The following is a 25,637-nucleotide window of genomic DNA, read 5'->3' as shown; positions in this document are numbered from 1 at the left end:
CTAGACGAAAATAATTCGTTCTGCGAGTGTCTTCGTAGAGCGAATTATTCGTATAGCGAAGCACCAATGCAAACCGCTAGTTTTCGCGACGAAAAAATTTTTTTTGTCTTGCAAGGCAGCCCCATTGACATTTTCGTCTTGCGGGGCAGCCTTCCGCTAGCGAATGCCGTTCGTCTAGCGAGGCATTTGTCTAGCGGGGCACCACTGTACAGTATTTAAAATAAATATTTATCTGAAGATCAAGTGGGCACATACTGCATTGTGCCACCAGAGGGCCCCATTCTCTTTAGACTGGGTCAGTCCTGGTCAGTCACCATAGGGAGAAAGGTGGGGAAAGCTGGTATATACAGTAATACAGTGTTTTTCAACCACTGTTCCGCGGCACACTAGTGTGCCGTGAGATGTTGCCTGGTGTGCCGTGGGAAAAAATCACGTTGGCGCGCGAGCGAGCGGTCCGGTCCGGTCAAATGGCGCCTCAGCTGGGCCAAGGCGCGCCAGAGGAGGCAGAGGCTGCTGCTGCTGCTGCTGAAGCGGAGAGGGCCGGTCGGGGCTGCTGGCAGGTGCCTGCTGACGAGGCGGACGCTGCGCCGCGAGCGCGCAGGAGGCGCACGGCGAGCTCCGAGAGCGCAGCCGCCGCCACCAAATGCTGTGCTTGGTGATCGCCGCGATGAAAGGTGAGCCGCACGGCGGCGCCTGATCCGCTTGGGCTGTGGCGCTGCTTTCTCCGGCTCGACGGGACCCACGAGGAAAGCAGCGCTCTCGGAAGCCCAGGCGCCTTCCGAGCGCGATCAGGCTCTTGCAGCTGCCGGGGGTCGGTGCCTGCGGGTGGGGGCGCAACTGCTTTTTCTGCCTGCCATTTATGGGTGGCTGGGTGGGGGTACATGAGGGGGGCGATCCGGGGTGCCAGGACGGGGCGTGGGAGAGGCAACTCTGTGTCGGCAAATCCGAAAGGGCTCTTTTGCATTACGTAAAGTAACTGCTCGGAATCTACCTCCCGAAGTTGACCCCATCGTCACATGACACCCCTTGGCTCGTGGTGCAAGCCTGTTGGCAGAAACGTCTGAAAGGGCCTCTCGCCCGCTTGAGCTGACCTCTGGGCAGGTGCCCTATCCTCGGAGAGGGTCGGTCTGCCCTTGGCAGTGAGTCTGCTTAATTTTTTGTGTTTTTGTGTGCCACTAACCCAGTTGTGGTCTGAAGTCTGCAGAGTGCTGGACTTTTCAAGCCACATGGACCCCCCCTCCCAACTTTCCAGACCTAGACTCTGCACGATAAGAGAGGGCACTTGAGGTAGAAGGACCTGTAACTTATTTATCCTTCAGAGTTTGAAGTCTTTAAAACGTGATTGTTCTTTTAGATGTGATCATTGCCTATTGTTAAATATTGAGGGGAATGCATAGTTTCAAAAACATTCTCCTTGCCCAGAACAGACAGAATATTGAACTGAGGGGAAACTTCGAAGCACATATTATTTCTGTGAGGTGGTGATGGAGAGATACACCAGAGGCATGTGCCCATCTGCAAAGTAACAAGTCCTTTGCTTTAAAAACTAAATACAGAGAGAGACTGAGAGCTGTTGACGAAGAGCTACGTGTGTGTCTTTCTTCGATTCCAGCCAGAATATCAGCTTTGTGTTCAGCCAAACAGGCCCTGGTTGCGCACTGAATAAAGTATTTTATAATTTTTCATATTTCTGTTTACTTACTATTATTTCATAATAAAGTAATTATAAAATACTTTCTTTGTGTTTATTTGATTCCTATTCAAGAGAATTACTTTATATATAGTCAATATAGGCACAGATTTAATTTTTTTAACATTTTCTAATGGTGGTGTGCCTCGTGATTTTTTTCATGAAACAAGTGTGCCTTTGCCCAAAAAAGGTTGAAAAACACTGCAGTAATAGACTGCTGAAAGTGGCTGCTGAAAGTTGCATCTTTTTTTATTTTTTAAAAAAACCTCAATGTCTTTGAAACTCCCTGAAAACGGGAAACCAGCATACCAGAGCTAAGAAACTTCTGCCTGTTGGAAGCTTTCTGTTTGTGGGTAGGGTTTTTAAAGCAGCATTCAAAAGAGGTTACACACATAACACAAGCACAAAGTCTAAAGTGGGGCATTCCCCCCCCCCCGCCACTTAGTTGTGGGGCTTCTTTAGATAGAAGTCCCCTTCACTTGAAGCTTAGCAGCGTTGTGTCACTGGCTACACAAACACAAAGCTCCACCACCCACCAGAAGTTGTGCAAAAGTCTCTCTTTATTCTTCCAAACCAGTTTCAAACAAACATTTAAAACCAGCATGTATTTCTTGAACAGTAGCGCACTGTGGCACATGGCAAAGTATTTGTGGCGTCAAGGAAATCAAATCTTCCGAGTAAACTTCCTACCAGGTGTGTCCAAGCCGTTTGGAATGCCTAAAGTAGTTATTTGGCTCCCAGCTGGTCAATAGTAGTGACCATTCATAGGTTATCTACTCCTTCATAAGCAGCAAAATTGCCTATGTGGATTTGTTTTTGACCAGGAAGTTTGCTACATAGATATCATGATAAACAGAACATGTTCATCTGCAAGCTGATAATTATTATTTCATTTATGTGGGCCATAATCCTATACACACTTATTGAATTCAGCAGGGCTTACTTTTGTGTATAGAATTCTACTGCCAGTCCATTTAAATCCTATCCCTCTTCAATCACAAAAGTCAAAGTGGTACACATACAGTAAGATTCCCAGCTATTTTTCATCCAGGCACTGCCCAGATCCATACCTGCTTAGCACAGTGGCTGCATCATGTAAAGTTGTATAAACTCCTACTATGTCCTGAGAACATCACTGAAAGAACTATAGAAATCAATGCCTCAGCCTGTTTCCTTTTACTTGCTCTTGTTTTTAAAATGTGTTCACATCCTGGCTATGTGTGGGAAGCTGATTTTAATCGTATTCCAATTAAATGCCTTTGCAATTTCTTAGCTCTTTAGCCATAGATAGAAATATATCCAGCAACATATTTTGCCTTTCCTGTGAAATGTAATTTAACAAATGACAGTTGCTGTAATTAGAAAGGGAAGGAAGAAAGAATCAGGAAAGGGCAGAAAGAAGGAAGGAAAAGGGGGGAAGAGGAGAAAGATGAAAGAATAAATGGAAAAGGGGAGAGAAAGAGTGAAAATGAAGGGAAGGGGAAATAAAGGAGAGGAAGGAAGGAAGGGGTTATAGGAGAAGGAAAGAGTAAAGAAACGGGGAGAGAAGGAAGGGGAAGGGGAGAGGAAGGAAGGAAGGAAGGAAAAGGGGGAGGGGGCTGGCAGTTCCTTTCCAAAGCCTGGCTTGGGGAGGGAGAGTACAGTTGGAAGGGACCCTGAGGGTCATCTAGTCCAACCCCCTGCAATGCATGTGAATACATAAAGAGTATACATAATACATAAAGAGAATGCATAAAGGTTTCAGTGTATCTGAAGAAGTGTGCATGCACACAAAAGCTCATACCAAGAACAAACTTAGTTGGTCTCTAAGGTGCTACTGGAAGGAATTTTTTGTTTTTTGTTTTGTTTTGACATAAAGAGGGCACTCCTACTTACAATCAGCTACAAAAATGAGTCCTGTTTATACTGAAAATAAAATACCTGCAACGAAAGAAATGGGGAGGGAGGGAGGGAAGCCCCCAGCAGGATAGACCTGTATTTTGAAAGTGCTCTGTCCCCTCTTTTCTGCTGCTGGATGATGCAGGCTTCGAAAACACCTTAGCTCACTGTGTGCATGCCAAATTATCCATTAAATAGCATGGCTGAACTAGATTAAAGTTAACTTGACAGTTGAATTACATTAAAGAGCCAATTAAAGTTAATAAATATTTGCAGCCACACGGAAAGCCTTATTCCATTTCACGGGGAGCAAGGGGGTAAGGATTTGGATTGGGGGGAAAGCTTAAACCCACCCCACCCCAAAAAATTGAGCGTGTAGACCTACCCAGAGTTGCATTTTGCTAGTGAAGTGACTGGCTTTTTGTGTTTAAAAGTTTTATTGATATGGTTGACATTGTATTATTTCATGAGTATACCACGCAAACTAACTGTGCTTACTTTCCCGTCTCAGTTGAGCACAGGCAGCAAAACTACGCTTTGCCTCATCTGAACGTAACCGCAAGCTATATTTTGCTGCTAAATCTGATGTGGGAGGTGAAATGGAGAGTGCAGAAGATGAAGGAGCACATGAGCAACAGGGTTTGGTTCATTTAGTGCCTAGCATTATTTCTGAACTACTCCATGTGCGAGCGACCCATCGCGGGAGGGACAACCTGCTTCCTTGCATGCATAGAGATTCCCAAGAGAGGAGAACAGTCTCTGGAGGGAGGGGTCGTGGTCTCTTTTCCCGGTGGCGGAGTTATATTGGTCTTTTAAATGCCCATTACGCAAAGCCCTCGTGGGATTGATTTCTTCCCCCATTATTATTTTTAAAAAATTGCATCTCCGGTGAGCGTAATAAAGGCCGTTTTGTGGCCTCGCTGTGCCTCACGCGAGTTGCAAGCCTAGCGAGAGGTGGTGGCCAGCAAGCCAGGGAGAGAAGAGGCGGCCGCGGAGACGAAGACCATGTGGGGGATCTCCTGATTCGTAAGGAAACCTCCTCGAAGGGCCGTTTGATTTAGAGGAGGGAGACACACAAACACACGCGCTTCTTCTTCTCCTAGGATTTCCCCTCTTGGATCCCAGCAGAGACCCAGCGGGCCGGGATCCTTATTTCCCCTCGGCTCGCTCCTTGAGCTCAGACCCCGGAGGACCCGAGAGGGCAGGGCCGAGGAGGGAGGTGGGGTTCTCGGCGTTGCTACAACCAAAAGGCTCCCTTCGCGCAGCCGCCGCGTCCCTGGCACCCGAGCAAAGCAAACGTCAGTTTGTTTAACAATCGCCGAGTATAAAATGCTCCAATCATAGAGAGCACTCGCGGAGGGGGGGAAATAAGGCTGAGGTCAACGAGCAGCAGCGGATCTCCCTTCGCCGATCTTCCCAACTTTTGATACTCTGGGGCGGCGAAAAAGAAAAAGAAAAGCAAAATACCCGGGGAGCAGCAGGGACACCGATGCTAGCTGTTTGGTAGGAAGGGAAGCCACCCCTCTTTCCCCAAAGCTTGTAGATCCATCCTCCATTCACCCCTGATCTCTTTCACCTTTGAAAGGGAGCTATGGCTGATTGCCTGAGAAGATTGATCAGCAACGAGACCTGCAGGATTTTACAGGAGAAGTTGGAGAACTGGTATAAAGATTATCACGTGAGTGTGCTCGAACGCGTGTTTTGGAAATCGGCGCTATCCTCTCTGGCTAATAACGATGGGGGAGGCAGCTAGACGCATTTGCGATTTTGTCCCCTTCGAACCTGTACCAGGCAAAATATATTAACTCAACTCCCCCGCCCCCCCGCCCGCCCTTGCTAAAACCGGAGCTGGCGAGGTGGAGGATACTGCAGGAAACGGCGAGATCGTTTCAGAAACTAACCTTAAACTACAACAATGATATGAACTTCTTCGTTAGGAAAGATGGAGACGATTAGCATTGCAACGAAACGCAGCTTTGTGAGTTTAAGCTTGTTGCGCGGAGAGATCAGATCAATTTATGGCGGGAGATTAGGACTGAGCTGGTGTTGGTGTGTTGGAAACCTCCAGCCATTTCCCGGGAAAATAGTAACTAAGGACGCCGGTTTTCAGCGCCAAGCAGACACTGTTGTGGTTGCCATGGTTATAGAACGCCACGATACTCTGCCCGGGAAACGCAGTAAGAACAGCAATGATTTGCAGCGAGGGATTGCTCAAGTCTCTTTCCCTCCTCCTCCTCTACTGAGCTGTGATTGAGTCTTTTGATTCGGTTACAGTTAACCACAGCTCCCCCTCGCCCGAACACGTTATTTTTCCTTTATACATTTAACACCATTAACTGTTTGTTTTAAGATTGGAACTACGGTACTTCCCTGCTACATTTCTTAATTTTTAATCCTCCTATTACCTCCAAGCAGCTCAGGCCAGCGTAAATGGCGACTCCCATTTTATCCTCACAACAACCCTGTGAGGTAGGTCAAACAGAGGAACAGCGACTGCCCATGGTCACCCAGTGGATTTAATAGCTGGAACTTAATGATAGTGGTTCACATGCAGCTGTTGCCAAAATCAGCACCCCTGTACTGGTTCTCCCTGTAACTTCAACTTAACTTGACATCACCATGGTACATTTCCCTGCCTTCTCACCAATAGAAACCAGTGATTATTAACTGTACCTTCCAGCCTGCATTCCTCTACTGGCTCTCTCTCTCATCCCCCTAATCAGTTCCAACTTCTGTGTCCACATTTTGTGTTCCAGAGTAGTGGCTTTTGGATGCATGAGGCTTATTTGTTGGGATGTGCCCAGCACACAGTTTGACCTTATATGAGTTGGATCTAACAGGAGTTTCGGGGGTGGTTTGCCTATGCATGTATTCCACCTGATTACCATGGATGGCTAACAGCAGAATGGTTCAAGTGAAAAAGCATTGTGCTACGTGATGTGCTATTTTCAGTTCAGTTCTGGTGGTGTACCCATGGCAGTCTGTTTACACATGCAGATTATCACCCAATGTCGTTAAGTCATGAAGGAACCAGCATGGGTAATGGGTATGTGAATAAAGCTTGGCATTAGATTGTATAGAATCTAGATCACATGTTTTCCAAAAGCTAGCTATAAATGCAAAATGCTGCATCTTCGACCAAAACACAAGCATGCCTTGCAGTAGGACTTCTTATATTGTACTATATGCACACAGGAATTAGAAAAATTAAATGTAAGCATATAATAACTGAAAAATAAGGTTTAAACTATGAACAGTTTCCTCTGCTAAGGATCTGTGTGGCATATTAAGTAAGTGGACATTTAGACCAGTTTTTTCCCCTCCTCTTCCACTGTGGTAACTTCAAACTGTAACCCCTGAGCTGTGGTGGCTAATATTATTATTCATTGAGTTCTCATGCAAGATGTGGTATTTCAGTAAAGAAGTAAAAAAAAAAATTCCCATGATTTGGACAGAAGTGTGTTTAGATTTTCTTTCCAAAAAAAATTATTGGCTGCAACAGACAGCTCTGAACTTGATTTTCATTCTTGAGAGAAGTCACACTAGAAGTAAAGTGAGCATGAGTCAGTCTCATAATGTCCACATGTTGGGCAGGGAGATTTGCAAGGGCAAAGCATGTTAGTACAGATCTGTAGGCTCATAGCGAGGGTGCTGAGAATTCTCTGTTACAGAAAAAGGTTTCTGTGCTGTCCTGAGTGCCACATCCAGATCTAAACTGAATGTGATCTTCACTGTTATTGACAATCAAACAGGGATTGTGCATAGAAATACGGGGGTGGGGGTGGGGGGGAGTGACACCCCATCGGTGTGCAGAGTCAAAGATGACTTTGAATTCCATTTTAGAAGTACAAGCCATGTGTCACTAGTTTCTTTCTTGATTCTTTGGTTAGAGATCTGTAGATCATGGAACTACAGTTCCCAGGGTAATGCTGTTCAGCTGGTATTGTAGATATGCCCCGTATAATTTCCTTTGTAAAGCAATAGCCTAAAGAATATTACAGCTTGCTGGGAATTACTCTTAGGATTCCAGTGTTAGACTGTGGCCACGGATATGATACATTTTGGAAGTTACTTCTTTGTTCTAATTGATATGTGTATTGCGTACGTAAGCTCTTTACTTTCTGCTGTGGGATTTAATATTCCATGACATTTTGGCCTCTGATCCATTGCTTAGTATGCAATATTGTTATCTTGTTGGTCACAGGGAATGCGATACATGATAGCTTTTACTGAACTTAGTTCCGTTGGTGGAAGGAATAATGAAGGTTCAATATATTAGCAGAATTGGAGTAACCAAAGTAATTCTAATTTTCAGATAAACTCATGTGATCAGAATCTGACCCGATGCTGTGAAATCATGGAACTGAACTCCATGATTCAGGGGCAACTCTTCACAATCCTGAATAAAACGAGCCAAGAAGGTGAGGTTGTTCCAAGGTCTGCATGTATGGTTTATTTCATGTGCTTATATTTATTACAGGCGATGGTTAGCTTGTGCCGAGATATTTAAAACATTTCATCAATATACATTGCCCTTCCTTTCTCTTTCGCTCATTGACCCAGGTGGACATTATGCCGGGGTGGATACAATAAAGTCTCGTCTGTTGCCATGGCTGGGCACTTGTTTTTCTAGCCACACTTGTGGAAGCTCTTCTCACTTGCAGGTACAATAAATCTGTAATTTCGCCTTTTTTTCTAGAATGGGTAAACCATAAGATAGAAAGGCTTTGGTTCCAGTCTTGTGCTTATCTCTTTCTTCCCCTTGAGAAGAGATGCAGACGGGCCGAGTTGATGTTCATGCTTCGAATGGAAGGTTATGTGTTAGAGATATACGGTATATCCAGATTTATTGTGATAAACGCCACATTCAAGGCAGATGTGACGTTGTGTTACAATAGGTTGGATGCAGAGATCCACCCATAGGAAGGTGGAAGGTGACTTTCCTGTAATATCTTATTGTTACTTTTCTAATCTATAGCTGCTTTGAGAGTGTTTACCTTAGCCCAGGTGTGACAACACTAGTGTAGCTGTGAGAATCCCAAGGGGCGCCGTGAGGCCATAATAACAAAAAGATAAAGGGAACTCAAAAACTGTTTTGGCAGAGGGTTTAGGCTCGTGGTCAGAGGAAGTAAGCTAGAAGGGTTAGAGCAAAAACCCAGAGCAGAACTTCAGGACCAGAGTCTTGAGAGAAGCCTAGCCGGAGGGAACAGGAGTGAGAGGAAATTTCTCTTATTTATGTTAATTTACTTGCCAAAAAGGCAAGAAACCCTGTGAGGGAACCTTCTTATGAAAGTGATAAAATATCAAACATTAAAAACTTCCCTAAACAGGGCTGCCTTCAGATGTCTTCTAAAAGTCAGATAGTTGTTGTTTCCTTTGACATCTGGTGGGAGGGCATTCCCACAGGGCAGGTGCCACTACCGAGAAGGCCCTCTGCCTGGTTCCCTGTAGCTTCACTTCTCACAGTGAGGGAACCGCCAGAAGGCCCTCAGAGCTGGACCTCAGTGTCCGGGTTGAACGGTGGGGGTGGAGATCAGGCATACTCTGGAGGTGAAAATTCTTATTGGCTTACCTCCACATTCAAGTAGACTTTGCTGTGTAACAAACATTGTTGATAGAAGCTAATTTCTCCCAAGGCTTGTGTTTCCTTTTACTGAATAAAAAGCAAGCACTTTATTTAAAATCAGTTTAAGATATATGGAAGATATATCACTATTTCTGAAACATTAACAGAACTCACTGCCCCACCCCCTGGACATACATTCATTTCTAGCTTTTACACACTGTATTTCTACTTCACTGTAGGAATCACGTGAAAAAGACAGATGGATGAAGGAATTGGCTTGCACCCGGGACCAAGAAATACATCATCTGGAGAAAGAGCTGAACAGCACTCGTTTACAGCTCAGTTTTGTACAACAAGAGTAGGACAATTAACTATTTTCCATTAATACATTTTTCGTGCACTAAGGTTTGGAACTATAAGGATAAGTAGAACTGCAGTTTTGTGGCTGTAGTGAAAGCCCTTTAAGTCACCACATGGTGGTGAAAAGCTGCCCTTAAAAATAATAATAATAGTAATAATTAATAATAATAAATGCACAATGACATTTCCAACCCACCTTTTCCTAACTGGACTATGTTAATAGCATCTTTGTCTAAGTTCAGTCGCACCTTGTTTGACGAACGCCTTGTGACTTGAACGTTTTGGCTCCCGAATGCTGGAAACCCAGAAGTCAGCATTTCGGTTTGCGAATGTTCTTTGAAACCCGAAGTTCCGACGGGGCTTCCGCTGCTTCCGATTGGCTGCAGGAGCTTCCCGCAGCCAATCGGAAGCCGCACCTTGGTTTCCGAACATTTCGGAAGTTGAACGGACTTCCGGAACGGATTCCGTTCAACTTCCGAGGTACCACTGTAATGGCTGTGATGATCCCACAGATGTAGAATAGAAGCATGCCTGTAAACTGCTCATGTAGGTGGACCACATGAACTTATAAAGCATACTGGACCCCCAACAGTTCACATGTATAGGATAATTCAACCAGTCCAGTCCTCTTCTGTCAATGCAGCTCAGAAGGTTGTTTCTGGGTCCAGGTGCTACGTGGACGGGTCCCTGTTTTTGGTGTAGAAGTGTCCCAGAGGAAAGGGTACTTCTTTATTTCATGTACTTCAGGTTACAAGCTATAATGTTGACTCAAGAGCTTGAATAGTATTGTGTGAGCATGCCTTAGATCAAAAGACATACGACCAAGTATTTTATTTCATAATATACCAGTAGTGTGCTCTTCGGTGAAATTTTAGCTAATCTCAGGTGAATAACGCAATATATCTGTTATACTTTATCTATAGCATTCTTTTTTAAAAGCTGAATAGAATTCACTTCTCTCACAACGCTGGAAATGAGTCCCCTAAAGCTTATTTTCACTGTGGCAGCCAGGCAGTTTCTGAAAGTTCATCTGTATAGACAGCTTTTCAGTTTTATCAATGTAGGGAGTGAAATTGCAGTTGCTTTTAGATGTGTATTCTGTTTCTTGATAGTGTGACGCTTTCAAATCAATTACTTCAACAACCTTTGTTGTATCTCTGTCCTTTCACCTTTGTTCTAATAATCACGCACGGTGCTTTTTTTTCTTTAAAAAATGTTTAGGGGTACTCTCATTTTCCTACTCATATTGAAATACTGCCCCTCCATGAGGCCAAACTTAGGTTCACAAAATGTTTAGGGGTATGTGTCCCCATGTGTTCCCCTGGAAAAAAGTACTGATCACGTGCAAAACAACAGCAATGGTTTATCATGGCAGTATGAAAGAATTGGTTCCCTTTCTCTGTGTACAGTCTGTGTACGAAAGAAGACATGAGGAATTGATACGAAGTTAATCTATTGAACTGGGATTTGAGGAGGGAGAGTGTATATGATTGTTTTTTGGGGGGGGCAGCGGAATGAATAAGCAGTGTTGTTAGATGGTGTTTGCTAATGTGTGAGAAGAATGGACACAGATTTAAGGATCAGTTCATATGCTAGGGTGGATCCAGAGACTATGCTTTGTATAGATGGTCAAATGTTCACTTTCCAGCCATCTCCAGTTAAAGGATCTCAGGGATCAAACCTGGGGAAGATCGCTCCTGGAATCGATGGGCCAATGGCGTAAGACAGGTTCAAATTCTGGTTTTTTAGAGAAGTGACCTGAAATACATGCTTGCAGCAGTTGTACAAATACTGGCTTTTGTAAGCAAAATTCATGTAAGCGGGCCTATAAAGGATTTGGCTTTTGCAGTTTATGTTTGGGTGTCCCAATCTGTTTATGCCATTCATAAATGCTTGCATATATTTTGAACTTTGAAATAGGGCACGAGGCATTAAAAAATTGCCCTGAGTTTGGAATTGGTGTTTGTTGATGTTTACTGCTGCAGTTGTTATAAGCTGATGTGCTTATGTGTTGAAGGACTGGCTCTGCAGTGTACTTGTTTCTCCAAATGCAAATACCTTTCTAAGATTTTGTTTCCTGTTTCGTTGAATGTGTTAGCAGCAGAATTTGTGCCATTTTGTATTAAAGGCGTATCTCTGGGTGTTGATTTCTCTTGCAGTTTAGCAGAAGCCCAGGTGGCTCTTGAAGACACAAAGACCAAATCCGCCACCACTCTTTTGGCAGCAGAGGATGAAATTGTTCAGCTAAAAGCAGAGTAAGGAAAACACGGTGGCTGGCAAAGTTGGTTTTGGATTATCTTTGTGTGGTTGCTCATATTGGTTGCATTTGTAATGTCACAGCAATGGATTGCTGTGAAATGAACGTGGCTTGTTGTTGCATCGGAACAAGGAATAAGCCACAGTTTATTTAAACAACCCAGCTTCGTAACCCAAGATTATTGAAGCTGGCTTGTTTTGAAACCTACTGTAGTTAGCAATAAACAGCAACCCTGCGTTTGGATGAAGTACCTGTAATAAGCCAAATTCAATGGATACTGGAAGAGCGGAGGGGAAAGGCTTCCAAATTCTTCCACCTGGCTGTGCAGGAGAAAGGCCATGTGAGCCCAGGGCTCTCTCAGGCTTGTTGTGACTTGTGTATGTTGTGCTAAATCATGGTTTAGCGGGATGTACAACCACAGCCACTGTGTAATGTTGATTTCCTCTGCCCCGTTTTCTGTTGCTCTAGGCCAAGGTTTCCCAAACTTGGGTTTCCAGCTGCTTTTGGACTACAACTCCCATCATCCCTAGCTAGCAGGACCAGTGGTCAGGAGTGATGGGAATTGTAGTCCAAAAACAGCTGAAGACCCAAGTTTGGGAAACCCTGCTCTAGGCAAATGCTGATGAATCTTCCTCCCAGTACCAATCTCTGAAATGAAGAGCTTTGGTTATAATGTGAACAAAATATAATCATGTGTGGCTGGCTATTTTTAGTTGCTTTACGGTAAGGGTGCTAACTTGTTGCCCTCTGGAACTCATTGGACCCCAACTTCCATCAGTCCTGGCCTGCTTGGCCAGTTGTCAGGGGTTATGGGATTTATAGCACAACAACATTTGTAGGGCCACAAGTTAGCCACATGTGGTTTACAATATATGTTGACACTGCAACTTTCAATTTGTTGAACTGCCATGGTTTTTTCCCATTGAATATCGGCCATAACTTCTCAGTGCAAATCTGCATTTCTCTGAATTCTTCTTAAACTATTTCACGGGTGGTGTAGATGTGATGTTGCCCCCACAGTCTTTAAGCATGTCAAGCATTTATACATAGTTTCCTCTGGTTTTCAGTATATCTTTTCCTGGCAAATTGCAGCTTAGGCACATTTTTTTATATTTGCAGTAATCTGAGTGTGTAGAGAAAACTCAAATCTATGATGCATTTTGTTTCTGTTCATCTTGAAGCATGAGTGTGCCCATATAAGAAATCGGAGGCAGTTTGAGGTCAGATGCATGACTCTTTGGTTGTGGTGCCAATGTGCGTAGAAAATCAATTAGCCATGCCTTGTGTACTGTGAATTGGAATGGTTTGGGTCTTGTTATTCCTCAAATCCAAATGAAAGTCTGTGCAAGTTACTTTCATTGATGATCTTAAATTAGCTTATCTAAGCTATGTCGCTAGATTCTTCCTGACAAACACACGACACTGTTCTTGTGATTTAGGTGAGCCTGTTTTTCCATAACGATAACTTGTTGAAAATGCTGCCTGTTCTCTAATATCAGTCTTCAGAGTTGGTTTCCCCCTTTACAGGGGAGACATCAAGTGTAGAATAATTGAATGATGATAGATCATGTGATATAAATGTATTACATTTGTTCATATGCAGCACATGTTTTTGCCATACACTGACTACTTTGAGTACACAAAATTTATAACTTTGCGTTTTGATATTTTCTTGTGTGTACATGTGTGTTTGAAAGCTGTCTTCTTACTAAAGGATTATTTATTTACTTAAAAGTTTTTACTGCCGTAAAAAGTTAAAAATGCAATATCACAAAATATAATCACACAAGCTCAGTTTATTGGTGATCACCCAGTCCCATCCTGTCCCCCGTCCCCCCACTGCACCCAGACAACAGTCCAGCTTGTGCACAGCCTCTCCTGACACAGATGTTATGGAGAAGTAGAGCTGTGTGTCATCGGCATGTTGATGGCACTTTTTCTTAGAATTAGTCCATACAGTGGCTTCACATAGGTGTTAAACAGCATTGGGGGCAAGGTTGTTCCTTGTGAGGCACCACAGCACAAATATCATGGAGATGAAACACAGTCTTCCAATGCTACTATCTGGGTATGACCTTCTAGGTAGGAATTGAACCGTTGTAAAACAGTGCCTTAAATAGCCATCACCCGGCGCTGGTCCAGAAGGATGTCATGGTCTCTGGCATCAAACCCCAAAGAGTTTGAGAAGCAGAAGGAGGCAGGATGAGGAGGTTCTTGGCTTGTAACATATATACCCTTAACAACTATACTGCATAATTACATACCTAAACCTATTTTCATGGCATTACAAGTTGAAAAGAGATTTGAGAAATTTCGCATTGCTTTTGGTTGGCAAAAATGGTTGTTTTGTATCGAAAATGTACATATAATGAACGTCATTTCGCTTTCCCCTTGCTGCATAGTGATCGCTCTGAAATTCTTCCTGGTTTTATAAGCTCTTTCGAATAGATTCCTTAGTACAGTTTAAGGAAAGCAGGATACTGATTGCTGTAGAAACGCCTCTTTTGATCAGAATTATTTTTTGTGTTTAAGGCTAAAGGCTTCTCGGGTAAAAGAAGAGTGTGCTTTGAAAAATCTGGACCGGATGAGTAATTATGAGCATCAGCTTCAAACACTGAAGGATGAGATTGCCATCCTTGGTGCTCAAAAATCTCTTCTCCAAAACAGGTAAGGCTTTTCATCTGATTTAAGTAGCCACTAAAACCTGTGGGTGCTAACCAACAAAGTAGTACCATTTGCACAAGGAGATGAACTTACCTCTCTCTCCTCATGCACCTTCTAAATCTGTTTTTGGGGTTCCCCCCAGTCCTCCAGAGCAGATTTGGGGAGGACATGGGACCCTTGGGGAGAGAAGGAAGAGGACAAGTTCCATTGTGTGAAAAGAACTGCTTTGTTGTCTATCGTCCTATTATGGCTTGGATCCAAAGATGCTATGCTGCAAGTTATCTAAGGGGGACTTTAGATATCTCGACTCTATTGATGAAACTGAAAAAAATGGCAGCTCAGAGCAGTGGATTATTTCATGATGATGGCATCAGTTTACACAATGCTTTATAGAGTAATGTATAAATCACAACAAACGTAACCTGCTGAGAATATTGCATGTAATATCTAATTTTATCTCCACACCGGGGTGAGCATTATAGTAAAATACAGTGACACTCAACAACTCTGTCACATGAATACATATGAAAATTTATGACAAATGTACAGAAAGGAACCCAACACATATGGATCCCATAAAATGAATTGGGTTCTAATTTCATTTCATTTTATGGGATCCATACGTATTCATATGTATTCATGTGACAGAGTTGTTGAGTGTCACTGTATTTTCCTATATTGTTCACCCCGGTGTGGAGATAAAAATAGATATTACATGCAATATTCTCAGCAGGTTACGTTTGTTGTGGTTTATGCTTGAGCCGTACGTAACCTAGGTTTGTTGTTGGATTACAGAGTAATGTAAGCAAAGAAAAATAGAGGTCTCTCTCCAGGCATAACAACAATCATCTTTAATGAATAAACTGGTTTTGAAAGTTCTCTTTCTTTAAATTCTGCTTCTTGAGATAATAGTCTAAACCAGAGATGGAGAACCTATGGCCCCTCTAGTTATTGCTGGGCTACAACTTCCATTATCCCTGACCATAGGCCATGCTTTCTGGGGCTGATGGGTGAGGCCCACAGGTTCCTTGCCCTTGGTCTCTAGAACATACATTTTTAAGTATAAAGATCTTCCATTAATGCGTTTTTTTTTAAATTTTGTTATAGACTTGCACTAAGCCGATCTCCTTCCCCGAGATCTATGCGAAGCAGATCACCTAGTCCGCTTCCCAAGAGAAGTTCCTCACCTGGGCGAGCTAGACTTACAAATGCCTCCCGACGCGCTCGCCTTGTGGAACGCTTCAGTGACATTTATGCTCAGGAGCGCTTGGATGCTCAAAGCCTCCTGAGAAGTTATGTTGACGATCTGGAGATGGTTCAGAGAATAATCTATACTGCAGTTGTGGTAGGAAGCGTAACAATATTTCTTTTCAGAATCACTCACTCACACAACCTAGCGGTAGACAAACTATATTCTTACATCAGCTGGAGTCGACAACAATCAGTTGGCAATCCTAAACGCACTTACCTGGGAGTGGGCTCTGTTTAACTCGGTGCGTTCTGAGCAGACATATACAGGGTTGCACTGTCAGTTCATTAGCTTCTATTTCCATTGCCGGAGTCTCTGGCGCCTGGCCTCACTGCTGAAATGGAAAGTTGTTGTAAACCTCTAATATGGCAAGCAGCCTCATTTTAAAAACTTGCACTGGTATAGAGGAGCTTTGGACTGAATGGGATCACATTTGAAGATAAAACAGAGTGGAATTGTGCCTCAAGGCTGGAAGAATGCTTCCACGTACTCTCTTACAAACTGATTTTAAAAAGCTTTCTTTATAGCCATATCAGAGAGATTGACCCACCAACTCTGGGTTCTCAGAGGGGAAGCAGACAAGCAGACCCAACTCACTTTGTGGCTGTCTGGTGTTTTTTTTGTAATTTATTTAAGAACCCAACAGTCGCACGGATGGCAAATTCCATCCAAATATGATTTTGTCTGGTGCTGTTTTTGATTATAGGAGTTTTTTAATCTGCTGTTTATGCCTTGTCTTGGAATATTGCTGAATTGCCTCTTTTGTACAAGTTACTTTCATCTTTTTTATATATTTCATCTCCTTACCTAACCATGTTCAGTTTTCTTTCTTTCTTTCTTTCTTTGAAGTGGTAGAATACTTTGTTAGTTTTGCTATAGATTTTTTTTTAAAGACCCCTGGAGCAGAAGTGATTATAAGTTGCCATCACAGAAAGATATGGTGGCATAACTTTTTGTGTTGCAAAGACTCGGAGGCTATTATTGGATGTCCAGATGAAAGCTTTGGAGCTGGAGCAGGGTTACTATATAAGACGAATTATCACATCGAGGAGCAATTACTCTACCTGTGAAGTTAGGATTAAGAAAATTTACCGTATTGGCCCGAATATAAGCCTCACTTTTTTTCCAAATTCCAACTGTGAAAAGTTAAACTGTGGCTTATATTTTCGCAACCTTACACCACCAACAAAGCAGTGTGGCTCCCCCCCCCTTTCAATATTAAAGGTGTGGTTTGTTTGCAGGTGTGGCTTATATTCGGGCCAATATGGTAAATGGCCTCTCTTTTCTTGGGCTTTTAGATGTAACTATTTTATCATTTGCAGGAGTCTTTCCGTGCTGCAAAGATGGCCTTCAGACAGTTCAAATTGCGTGTTCGAAAGACCCTGTCCCTAAGTTACTCAGGGCCTGAATCGCTTGAAGACATGGTCATGGACTACATTGTTCGTCAGGAGGATCTGTATGATGTTCAAGCCAGCGTCTGCGTAAGTCTGTGAGAACATTCTATCCCTTTGCCCATAGTATGACTATTTTCCACCTTCCCATTTCGACTCTCTGGCACCCTATCTGCATAACGTAGCAATTCTAAAATATAGGTGCGTTTTTACTCTCGCAAGATTGAATCTATTGCCCTCGGCTGTACTTGAGGGACTATTCCAACAGATTCCACGTGAAAAACGCTTGTGTCCCTGTGGAGGTGGCAGTACCAAATCGGTGGTGCATGTCCTTCTGGCTTGCACTCTTTATAAAGACTTGAGGAATGAGGTTATCACCTCTCTTTTATTGTCCATTCTGGATCGCCCAGCCACTGCCACAGTGTCCTTTCTCTTGGCAGATCAAGATGAGCAGATGACAGCAAAGGTTGCAGGGTTTTTAGCTGGGGCAGTCAGTCTAAGATCCACTATTTGACTATTGATTCAAAACCCTAAAATGTATTTTGTATAATTGACTTTTTATTTCTATTCTTTGTATATCGTGTTGTTGTTTTGTTGCTATATAATGATTCATTCATTCATTCAAAGCATTGTATCCCACCAATGCTCTGCTTAGGTTAATGAAACTTGAGAAATGTGTAGCTGATACCTTCCTGCCACCCTCCTCCCAAGAAACCACCCGTGAACATCAAGTGCATATGACACCTTGCATGAGTGGGGCAATTGACACTTTGGATACATTAATTCTATTCTCTCTTGCATACAAGAATTTCCGTCAGTTCAGTTTTGTGTATTTTCTAGAAAATAAACCGTTTCTGTCCCCTTCCTTTCAGGAGGTCATTCGTGCAATGAATATCAACCCTAAGATTTCCTTCCCACCGGAAACCGATTTTATCATGATCAGCGGCTTAATACGCGAGTTGTGTCGCGTCGCCTTTTCAATGCAGACTTTGGATCCTCCACTTGACATTTCTTTTGGTACGGACGGAGAGCTTTTCAGCGAGTACAAGTGAGTGAAATGAAAGTATGCGGCCTTGTATTTCCATGGGGGGGGGGGGAAGTGTGTCAAAGTCATGGCAGTGCGTAAGGATAGAAGAGCCTGCTGGATTACCCCAGTGGTCCATTGATTTGCACATCCTGTTCTCACAGTGGCCAACCAGATGCCTATGGGAAACCCCCAAACAGGATTCGAGCACAGGAGCAACCTTTCCCCTCTTGTGGTTTCCAAAAGCATATTCAAAAGCATTACTGCCTCCAATCATATGTCAATTCTGCTTGCACATGCTGAATTTGAGCCAATGTTAATAATAATAATAATAATAATAATAATAATAATAATAGTATAATATAGTTTTAATATTTATATCCCACCCATCTGGTTAGGTTTCCCTACCCACTCTGGGCGGCTTACAGCATATATAAAAGCATAGTAAAACAACAGACATTAAAAACTTCCCGCGACAGGGCTGCCTTCAGGTGTCTTCTAAAAGTTGTGCAGCTCTTTATCTCCTTGACAACTGAAGGGAAGGCGAGCCACAGGGAGGGCACCACTACCAAGAAGGCCCTTTGCCTGGTTATTGTGAACGTTATTCAGTAGTTATAATGTAACTAGTAACTTTGTACACATATGATCAGACGTGGCCTGTGCCACATTGTGTACATTGCAGCTCAGGCCCACAATGCTTCATGGACCGCCTCTCTCCATATGAACTGACCCAGGCCCTGAGACCACCATCTGAGGCCCTTCATGTGTCTCCTCTGCCAGAGGTCTGAAGGGTGGCAACATGAGAACGGGATGGGCCTTTTCTGTGGCGGCTCCGTTTGTGGAATGCTCTGCTCAGGGAGACTTGCCTGGTGCCTTCATTACATATCCTTAGATACCAGACAAAAACGTTTCTCTATAACCAGGCCTTTGGCTGATTTAACATTCTATGGCCTTTTAGATGTGTTTGTAGGAGGGGGTGTTACTGTTATTGTTTTATTATGTATTCACCTGATTTTTTTAGAAGTTAATTGGGATAGCCCCATGTGCCCTTGTTCTGAATTACTTGAAAGAAGATGGACTAAAGCAACTGCAAGAGGAGCATATGGACTGCTAACTCTGTTGTAAGCTAAACCTCTTTGCACCTCACCAGATATCGTCGCAGCTATGACTCTGAATTTACAGCTCCCTTGGTGGCCTATCATGTATGGCCTGCTCTTATGGAAGAAGATTCTGTCCTTGTGAAAGGAGAGGCAGTCACAAGAAGAGGCGCTGTGGTAAGTATTCTTCATTACTCTGGTTAAGATTTAAACTGATAGACTTGGATCCTAAGTTGCTTCCCAGTAACGCGGTGGTGATTACTGCCAACTCCTCTTCCATCCGCAGGCCCCTGCAACATATCCCAAGCCATTCCCAAAGGCCCCCAACCTCCAGGAGTAAATTTGGGGCAGGGCACAGAGCTCTGCAGAGGGGAGAGGGAAGCTGAAAAAGCCCTGCTCTGTGAACATGAGCTTTGCTTCATTTACAGAAGCAAAGCTTGGGTCCAGGTCATAGATTCCATCCCAGAAATGTCTGAATGAAGCAATTCACAAACTGGATGGTATTTCTTCTGGAGCACCAGCTAATTCCCATGAGGAGTATTCTTGCCCCTATGCGACACCCTTCTGTGTGGTGGACAGAAGGCCGAATCCATGAGCAGAGATCTGTTTCTGTTTGTTAATCTATCCCACCGAGTTTGTCTGATTTATGTTGGAGATGTCTTTATTTATTTGAGGCATTTATATACCACCTAGTTACAGTCGTACCTTGGAAGTTGAACAGAATCCGTTCCGGAAGTCCATTCGACTTTCAAAACATTCGGAAACCAAAGCGCGGCTTCTGATTGGCTGCAGGAAACTCCGGCAGCCTATCGGAAGCCCCATTGGACGTTCGGGTTCCAAAGAATTGTTCGCAAACCGGAACACTCACTTCCAGGTTTGCGGCGCTTGGGAGCCGAAACGTCCGAGTACCAAGGCGTTTGGAATCCGAGGTATCTGTGTTTCTAAGTAGTGTACATGAAAAACATCCACAGAAAGCAAGGAGGGCACCTGATTAATGTCAGTTGGGATAGAGTTCCATGGGCTTGGAGCCTCTACACCAAACACGTTGTTTCTAGTAGTTTACAAGCCATGCATCTAAGCTGTGGGGGACCATCAGCAAAGCCTCCCTCAAAGATCTGAGTGATCGGGCTGGGTTATAAGGGATCAGGTAGTCTCTAAGGTATCTTGCAACTTGTAATACAAGAACCGTGAACCTTACCCAGTAAAATATGGGCAACCTATGGCCCTCCGGGTGTTAATTGAACTCCCAGCACCCATCAGCCCAGCATGGCCACTAGCTGGGGATTATGATACTGACATTGATATGTTTCTTATTAGTCAGTCCCTTTCATGACTGAGCTGAGAATATGCTTGGAGCAGTTATCAAGAAGTAGTCCCTTCCACCAATGTAGGCTTTTATACTGCTTTGCACAACCTGCCGTTTCAGTGGCATTTCCAGAGGGAGCTGAGATTTCAAAGGGGCTTGTGTATGGGACAACTCCCAATAATATAATATTTTTATTTGTTTGTTTGTTTGTTTGTTTGTTTGTTTGTTTTATTTAATTTATACCACGCCCATCTGGCTGGGTTTCCCCAGCCACTCCGGGCGGCTCCCAACAAAATATTAAAAAATACAATAAAGCATCAAACATTTAAAAAACAACAACTTCGCTACACAGGGCTGCCTTCAGATGTCTTCTAAAAGTCAGATAGTTGTTTATTTCCTTGACATCTGGTGGGAGGGCGTTCCACAGGGCGGGTGCCACTGCCGAGAAGGCCCTCTTCCTGCACCTGAGGCCTTAACTGGGAAGCGCGTTAAGATTTGTGCGAATCCAGCCTTTTCCTTCGGAGAGCAGCCTTCCTCTCCCATAATGTAACCACAGTGACTGCTGCTTGCTTAATATACCTTTTCCTCATATTCTATATTTTGTTTCAGTGGTCTCAAAGGGGTAGAAGCAGAAGCCGCAGCCGCAGCCGAGGCCGCAGCCGCAGCTGTAGCTTGAGGCCTCTCTCTCCTAGTGCAGGCCACTCCCGACGTTTGGTAATGTAGAATAGCCTGATCAATGTAATAATCCAAGATAAAAAAACAAAGCCAGTGGTAAATGAGAGGTATTGCAAAAAGGGAAGGGGGCTGAGGGGGCCCCTTATGCCCCTTTGTCATTTGAGCATTGAGTGGTGAGGGCAGGATCAGCATGGTAAAAGCTTGGGGATTTACTTGGTAGTCTTTTGTGAAGGAGGGAAGTATAGACAGATGTGTTTGCCAATATATACAGGATGGGCACAAGCCTATCCCTCAACATCTGTCTGAATGCACGAGAATATCTTCTTTTTGGAGAACGTGCTTGAGAGGGTAGTTGTGACTCTGTTTTGAGTATGCTTGGAGGAACCTAGACCAATTTCAATCCAATTTCAGGCCTGGTCATAGTACCAAATCTGCCTTGTTTATTGTGGCTGATGACATGTTTCTGGAAAGAGAGAGGGGAATACAGCCCTTTTTGTTCTCCTTGATCTTTCTGTGGCCCAATATCTTTCTGCAGCACCTCTGGGAGGTGCGGGTTGGGGGGCACTGTATTACAGTGGTCCCACTCCTTCTTTTGGGGCTGTTTCCATAAATTACAGGCGCCCATTTTTTGGTGCCATGGGAGTAGCCCTGTGGGGTTCCATCTTGATCCCCACATCATTTAACATCTGTTCGAAACAGATGGGGGTTGTCATCGTGAGTGAGGTTTCCTCAATATGTGAGTGATGCCCAGCTCTCTCTCTCCCCATTCCACCTGAAATCAGGAAATGTGGTTCAGTTGCTAGACTGGTCCTGGGAGCCTTGCATGGGTTAATGAAATGAAGCTGAATCCTGATAAGAAAGTTCTGAGTTCTTAGGTCCAAGGGATGGGGAGATTTCTTGTTCCAGGCAGGGTTTCACTCTTCTGGAAGAAGCAGATAACATAACTTGGGATTCATCCTGGGTTCAACATTGCACAGGTGTCCTCAGTGGTTAGGAGTGCTTATTTCCAGCTATGGCCCTTTTGGATACAAATGAATTGGTCACTGTACTCCATGCTCTGGTAACCTCCAGACTTGATGTTTTAACACAGCTGCAATAGTTACCTGTTTGTTTCCAGGCCCAATTCAAGCTGCTCTCATAAGTGACTTAAGACTAAAATATCTGAAAGGCCCCCCCTTCCTACAGATCCTCTCAGGTGTTAGATTGGCAGAGGGGGTCCTTTTGGGTAGTTCTGCCCTCAAAGGTTGAGATGGTGGTGGCCTGGGTGAGGGCATTCTCTGTGGCCGCCCCTATGCTGCTGAATTCTCTCCCCACAGAAGGGCATCCGAAACCATCAGCTTCTGTCATATGCTGAAGATGCATTTCTTTACTGTGGTTTTTGGCCCATGAGAGGGATATTTTTTAGGACCCATCCTATTCTGCTAGTTGCAAATTGTTTTAACTGATTTTAATATTGTGTTGTAATATTCTTGTAACTTGTTCCGGGACCATCTAGTGAAGGGCGGGTAAGAAAATAAATAAGTAAAAGATCAGCATTTGTGAATTAATCCATGAATAAAAACACTGGGGGAGTTCACTGTTGTTATGGAATATTAGATATTAAAGCCAATATTAGATATTGTTGATCGTGGGAAATTAACTGACGCGATGAACAGGATGATGTGAAGGGAAGGCCGCCCAGAGCATTCTAGGAGGCTCCTTTTATTGAAAACTCACAGCTAAGTTAACCATTAACATACACAGAGAACTCCAAAGACCAAATAAGGAAAGGTGTGCCTTCTGATACCTAATATGGAAAGCCCCTCCTAATGGCACACCCTTTTCCTCCCTTCATTGAGTACGTGACCTGATGCATGCTTACAGCTCTATCACTCACCCCCTCCTCTAAACACCTCATGATCTCCAGTACTTTTCCACCTATTCCTTTGTTCTCCTGCTCTGCCTAAACATGTGTTTCCCAACTTGGTGCCCACAGAGCCAAATGGTATGCCAAATGAAGCTCTGTAGCTTACCTAATTTAGTGTGGTATGCCAACACTGTATATTAATTATTCTTATCTAAACAGAAAGGCGTGGTATGCCAACGCCTGGCTAAACTATAATTCCCACAGTTCACTGCATGTGTTTAGACCTCACGGCTGTTTAGGCTAATGGATTTGCCATTCTGTAATTTACCATTGATGTCGTGCATACTATATGCACATATGAAATGGGGAGCCCTCTATTCCTTCAAAAGCTTCTCAGCACTCCCTGGATTTAATTTTAACAGTATATGTATAAATAGCGCACTGCTAAATCCTTGTGACTCAGGCACTGCTATTAACAGGATGGATGTACTTGTCTGTGGCGATGAAGGCACGATGTGAGGGAATAAAAAATGGATATTCTTCAGCAACGTTAATCTATGGTCTGGTTTAACCAGTCATATCCTGGTTTAATAAACCAGAATATGTACGATCTCTATGCACATGCCCAAAACCTCTTTACCCCTCTGTTTCCACAAGTGGGGTAATTAACTGGGAAGCTGCAATTAGCCATCATTTTTTTCTTATGCGTGAACTGGGATCTATGGTTATTGACTTCCAAACAATGCAGAATCCGCATACCATCTTCTTTAAATCATGGCTTCATATCCTGGTTTGTTTTGAAGCCATTATCCATAGTTCCTAATCTACACATAACAGGAAGTTCTGCTTACCTTCCTGGATTGTTTTCCTGCTTCAGTAAAGGGAGGAGCAAATGAGTTATATACAGGTTCATGGAGCTTTTAGATATCCCAATATCCCATCTTCTTAAGTAATAAAGCCACATTAGCACAGAACCCAAAAGCAAACCAGTTAAGCAGGATTTAAGCCAATTTGTTGTTCTCCTTAATTTGTAAATTGGATTGCCTCTCATTTTAAGTAATGTTAACCTGTTCATTTCTCACACATATATATGAGTTGTCATTTATTTAATCTGTGTTCCTCCCTCCGCTTTTTTCATGGCACGCTTGGCAGGAAAGTGAGCACAGCTAAGCCTCTCTTCCCCACCCCTTTTGTCTCCTTTTGTTGGGAGGCAAGGAAAGCAGGAAAAACCAGCATGTTTACTTACAGTTCAGGTTTCCCCTGTGAGACACATCCCTGAAGGCTGCTTCATGTGCAGGAGCACTATTTTAGTTTTTGGCCTGCAAGCTAAAAGGGGGATATTGGTTGTTACACGTATCATAAAGTGAAGGAGAATTGCACAAGATTTTAAGATTGTGTGTGTGTGTGTGTGTGTGTGTTGCCCAATTCAAAAATGGCCTCCATGCAATGTTGGCCATGTGACGGTCATGACAGCACTTTTTTCCAGTGACACTAGAGTAGAGAGAGAAATCCCAGGCTGTTTGGGAAGATCACATGCTGTTCCTCCTTCCCATGTCAACATCACTCCTCCTGCAAACTGGAGTAATGTTGATCTGGGAAAGAACTGCAGTACGTATAGAGATTTCCCCCTCCTTCAGTGTGACCAAGCAGGTCCCAGATTACCCTTCAAACGTGGGAAGGAGCCACACTGCAGTATAAGAAAATATAATTAATTATACCCCAGCCACTCTGGGTGGCTTCCAACACAATATTAAAATACAATAATTCATCAGACATTAAAAGCTTCCCTAAACAGGGCTGCCTTCAGATGTCTTCTAAAAGACTGGTAGTTGTTGTTCTCTTTGACACCTGGTGGGAGGGTATTCCACAGGGCGTGTGCCACTCCCGAGAAGGCCCTCTGCCTGGTTCCCTGTAGCTTGGCTTCTTGTAATGAGGGAACCGCCAGAAGGCCCTCGGCACTGGACCTCAGTGCCCAGGTAGATCGATGGGGATGGAGACGCTCCTTCAAATATAAGGATACAAGAAAAGAGTCTAAGTTCCCCAGTGGTATTAGCTGTATTTAGTTTCTACAACCTAATACCTTTTTAGAATGAGTTGGGAGGAACCAAACTATATTAATTTTTCCTGTTTTGTGTGTCTTTTAGCGATCCCGAAGCCGCAGCTCTTCCCCGTTAAGGAGTGGAAGCCCAAGTAAGTGGGCCTGTGCAGAACTTAGACGATCATGGCTTTGAAATGCTTGAGCAATCAAGTAAAGAGATAATGTAACAATCTGCAGGGTGTTCTTTTATATACATATATATATAAAACCCAGAACACATTGGTCTTCATTTATGGGATTATTATTATTATTATTATTATTATTATTATTATTATTATTATTTTGTAGACAGACTTCTGGTCTTTGTTTATAGAATTCTATGATACACGTTTCATTCAAATTGTCCCAAACCATGACGCCTTCTTCATATTTGTTGTAATTATACAAAATCTCTGGTGGTATCTTTTAGAGCTGCCTTTCTGGAGACTAATGATCTCTCAAAGCCGCAATCCAGCACAGATCTAAACACAGAACTAAACAACACTTAATATAATACTTAATATAATTGGCTCAGCCATTACTGCTGTTGCTAGCCT

General features: G+C 43.4%; 1 protein-coding gene across 4 annotated transcripts; it reads left to right on the top strand.

Moving 5' to 3' along the window:
- The first annotated feature begins 5,080 nt into the window (after nucleotides 1–5,080).
- Nucleotides 5,081–25,273, top strand: SPATA18 (spermatogenesis associated 18). Of its 4 annotated transcripts, none has more exons than XM_033161037.1 (12): nucleotides 5,081–5,246; nucleotides 7,884–7,989; nucleotides 8,132–8,232; nucleotides 9,374–9,492; nucleotides 11,654–11,749; nucleotides 14,284–14,418; nucleotides 15,523–15,760; nucleotides 16,987–17,145; nucleotides 17,928–18,103; nucleotides 19,230–19,353; nucleotides 21,092–21,196; nucleotides 25,148–25,273. In XM_033161037.1, exons 1-12 carry the CDS (start codon nucleotides 5,160–5,162, stop codon nucleotides 25,232–25,234), a joined length of 1,533 nt encoding a protein of 510 aa, XP_033016928.1. In that variant the 5' UTR covers nucleotides 5,081–5,159; the 3' UTR covers nucleotides 25,235–25,273. The 4 variants fall into 4 exon arrangements, with proteins under 4 accessions (XP_033016928.1, XP_033016929.1, XP_033016930.1 ...); XM_033161040.1 differs by lacking the exon at nucleotides 5,081–5,246 and adding an exon at nucleotides 5,812–5,930; XM_033161038.1 differs by lacking the exon at nucleotides 11,654–11,749 and having other exon boundaries at nucleotides 5,083–5,246.
- The last annotated feature ends 364 nt before the right edge of the window (nucleotides 25,274–25,637 follow it).

Source organism: Lacerta agilis, chromosome 9, assembly GCF_009819535.1.
Source record: "Lacerta agilis isolate rLacAgi1 chromosome 9, rLacAgi1.pri, whole genome shotgun sequence".
Classification (NCBI taxonomy): Eukaryota; Metazoa; Chordata; class Lepidosauria; order Squamata; family Lacertidae; genus Lacerta; species Lacerta agilis.
The sequence above is the reverse complement of the archived record's forward strand: the minus strand, read 5'-3'. Positions and strand labels throughout refer to the sequence as shown.

Coding starts and splice junctions, on each gene's coding strand:
- SPATA18 (XM_033161037.1), top strand. CDS start 5,160: ATGGCTGATTGCCTGAGAAGATTGATCAGCAACGAGACCTGCAGGATT. Junction 8,233..9,373: donor GAAGCTCTTCTCACTTGCAG/GTACAATAAATC, acceptor ACTTCACTGTAG/GAATCACGTGAAAAAGACAG. Junction 15,761..16,986: donor TAATCTATACTGCAGTTGTG/GTAGGAAGCGTA, acceptor TATCATTTGCAG/GAGTCTTTCCGTGCTGCAAA.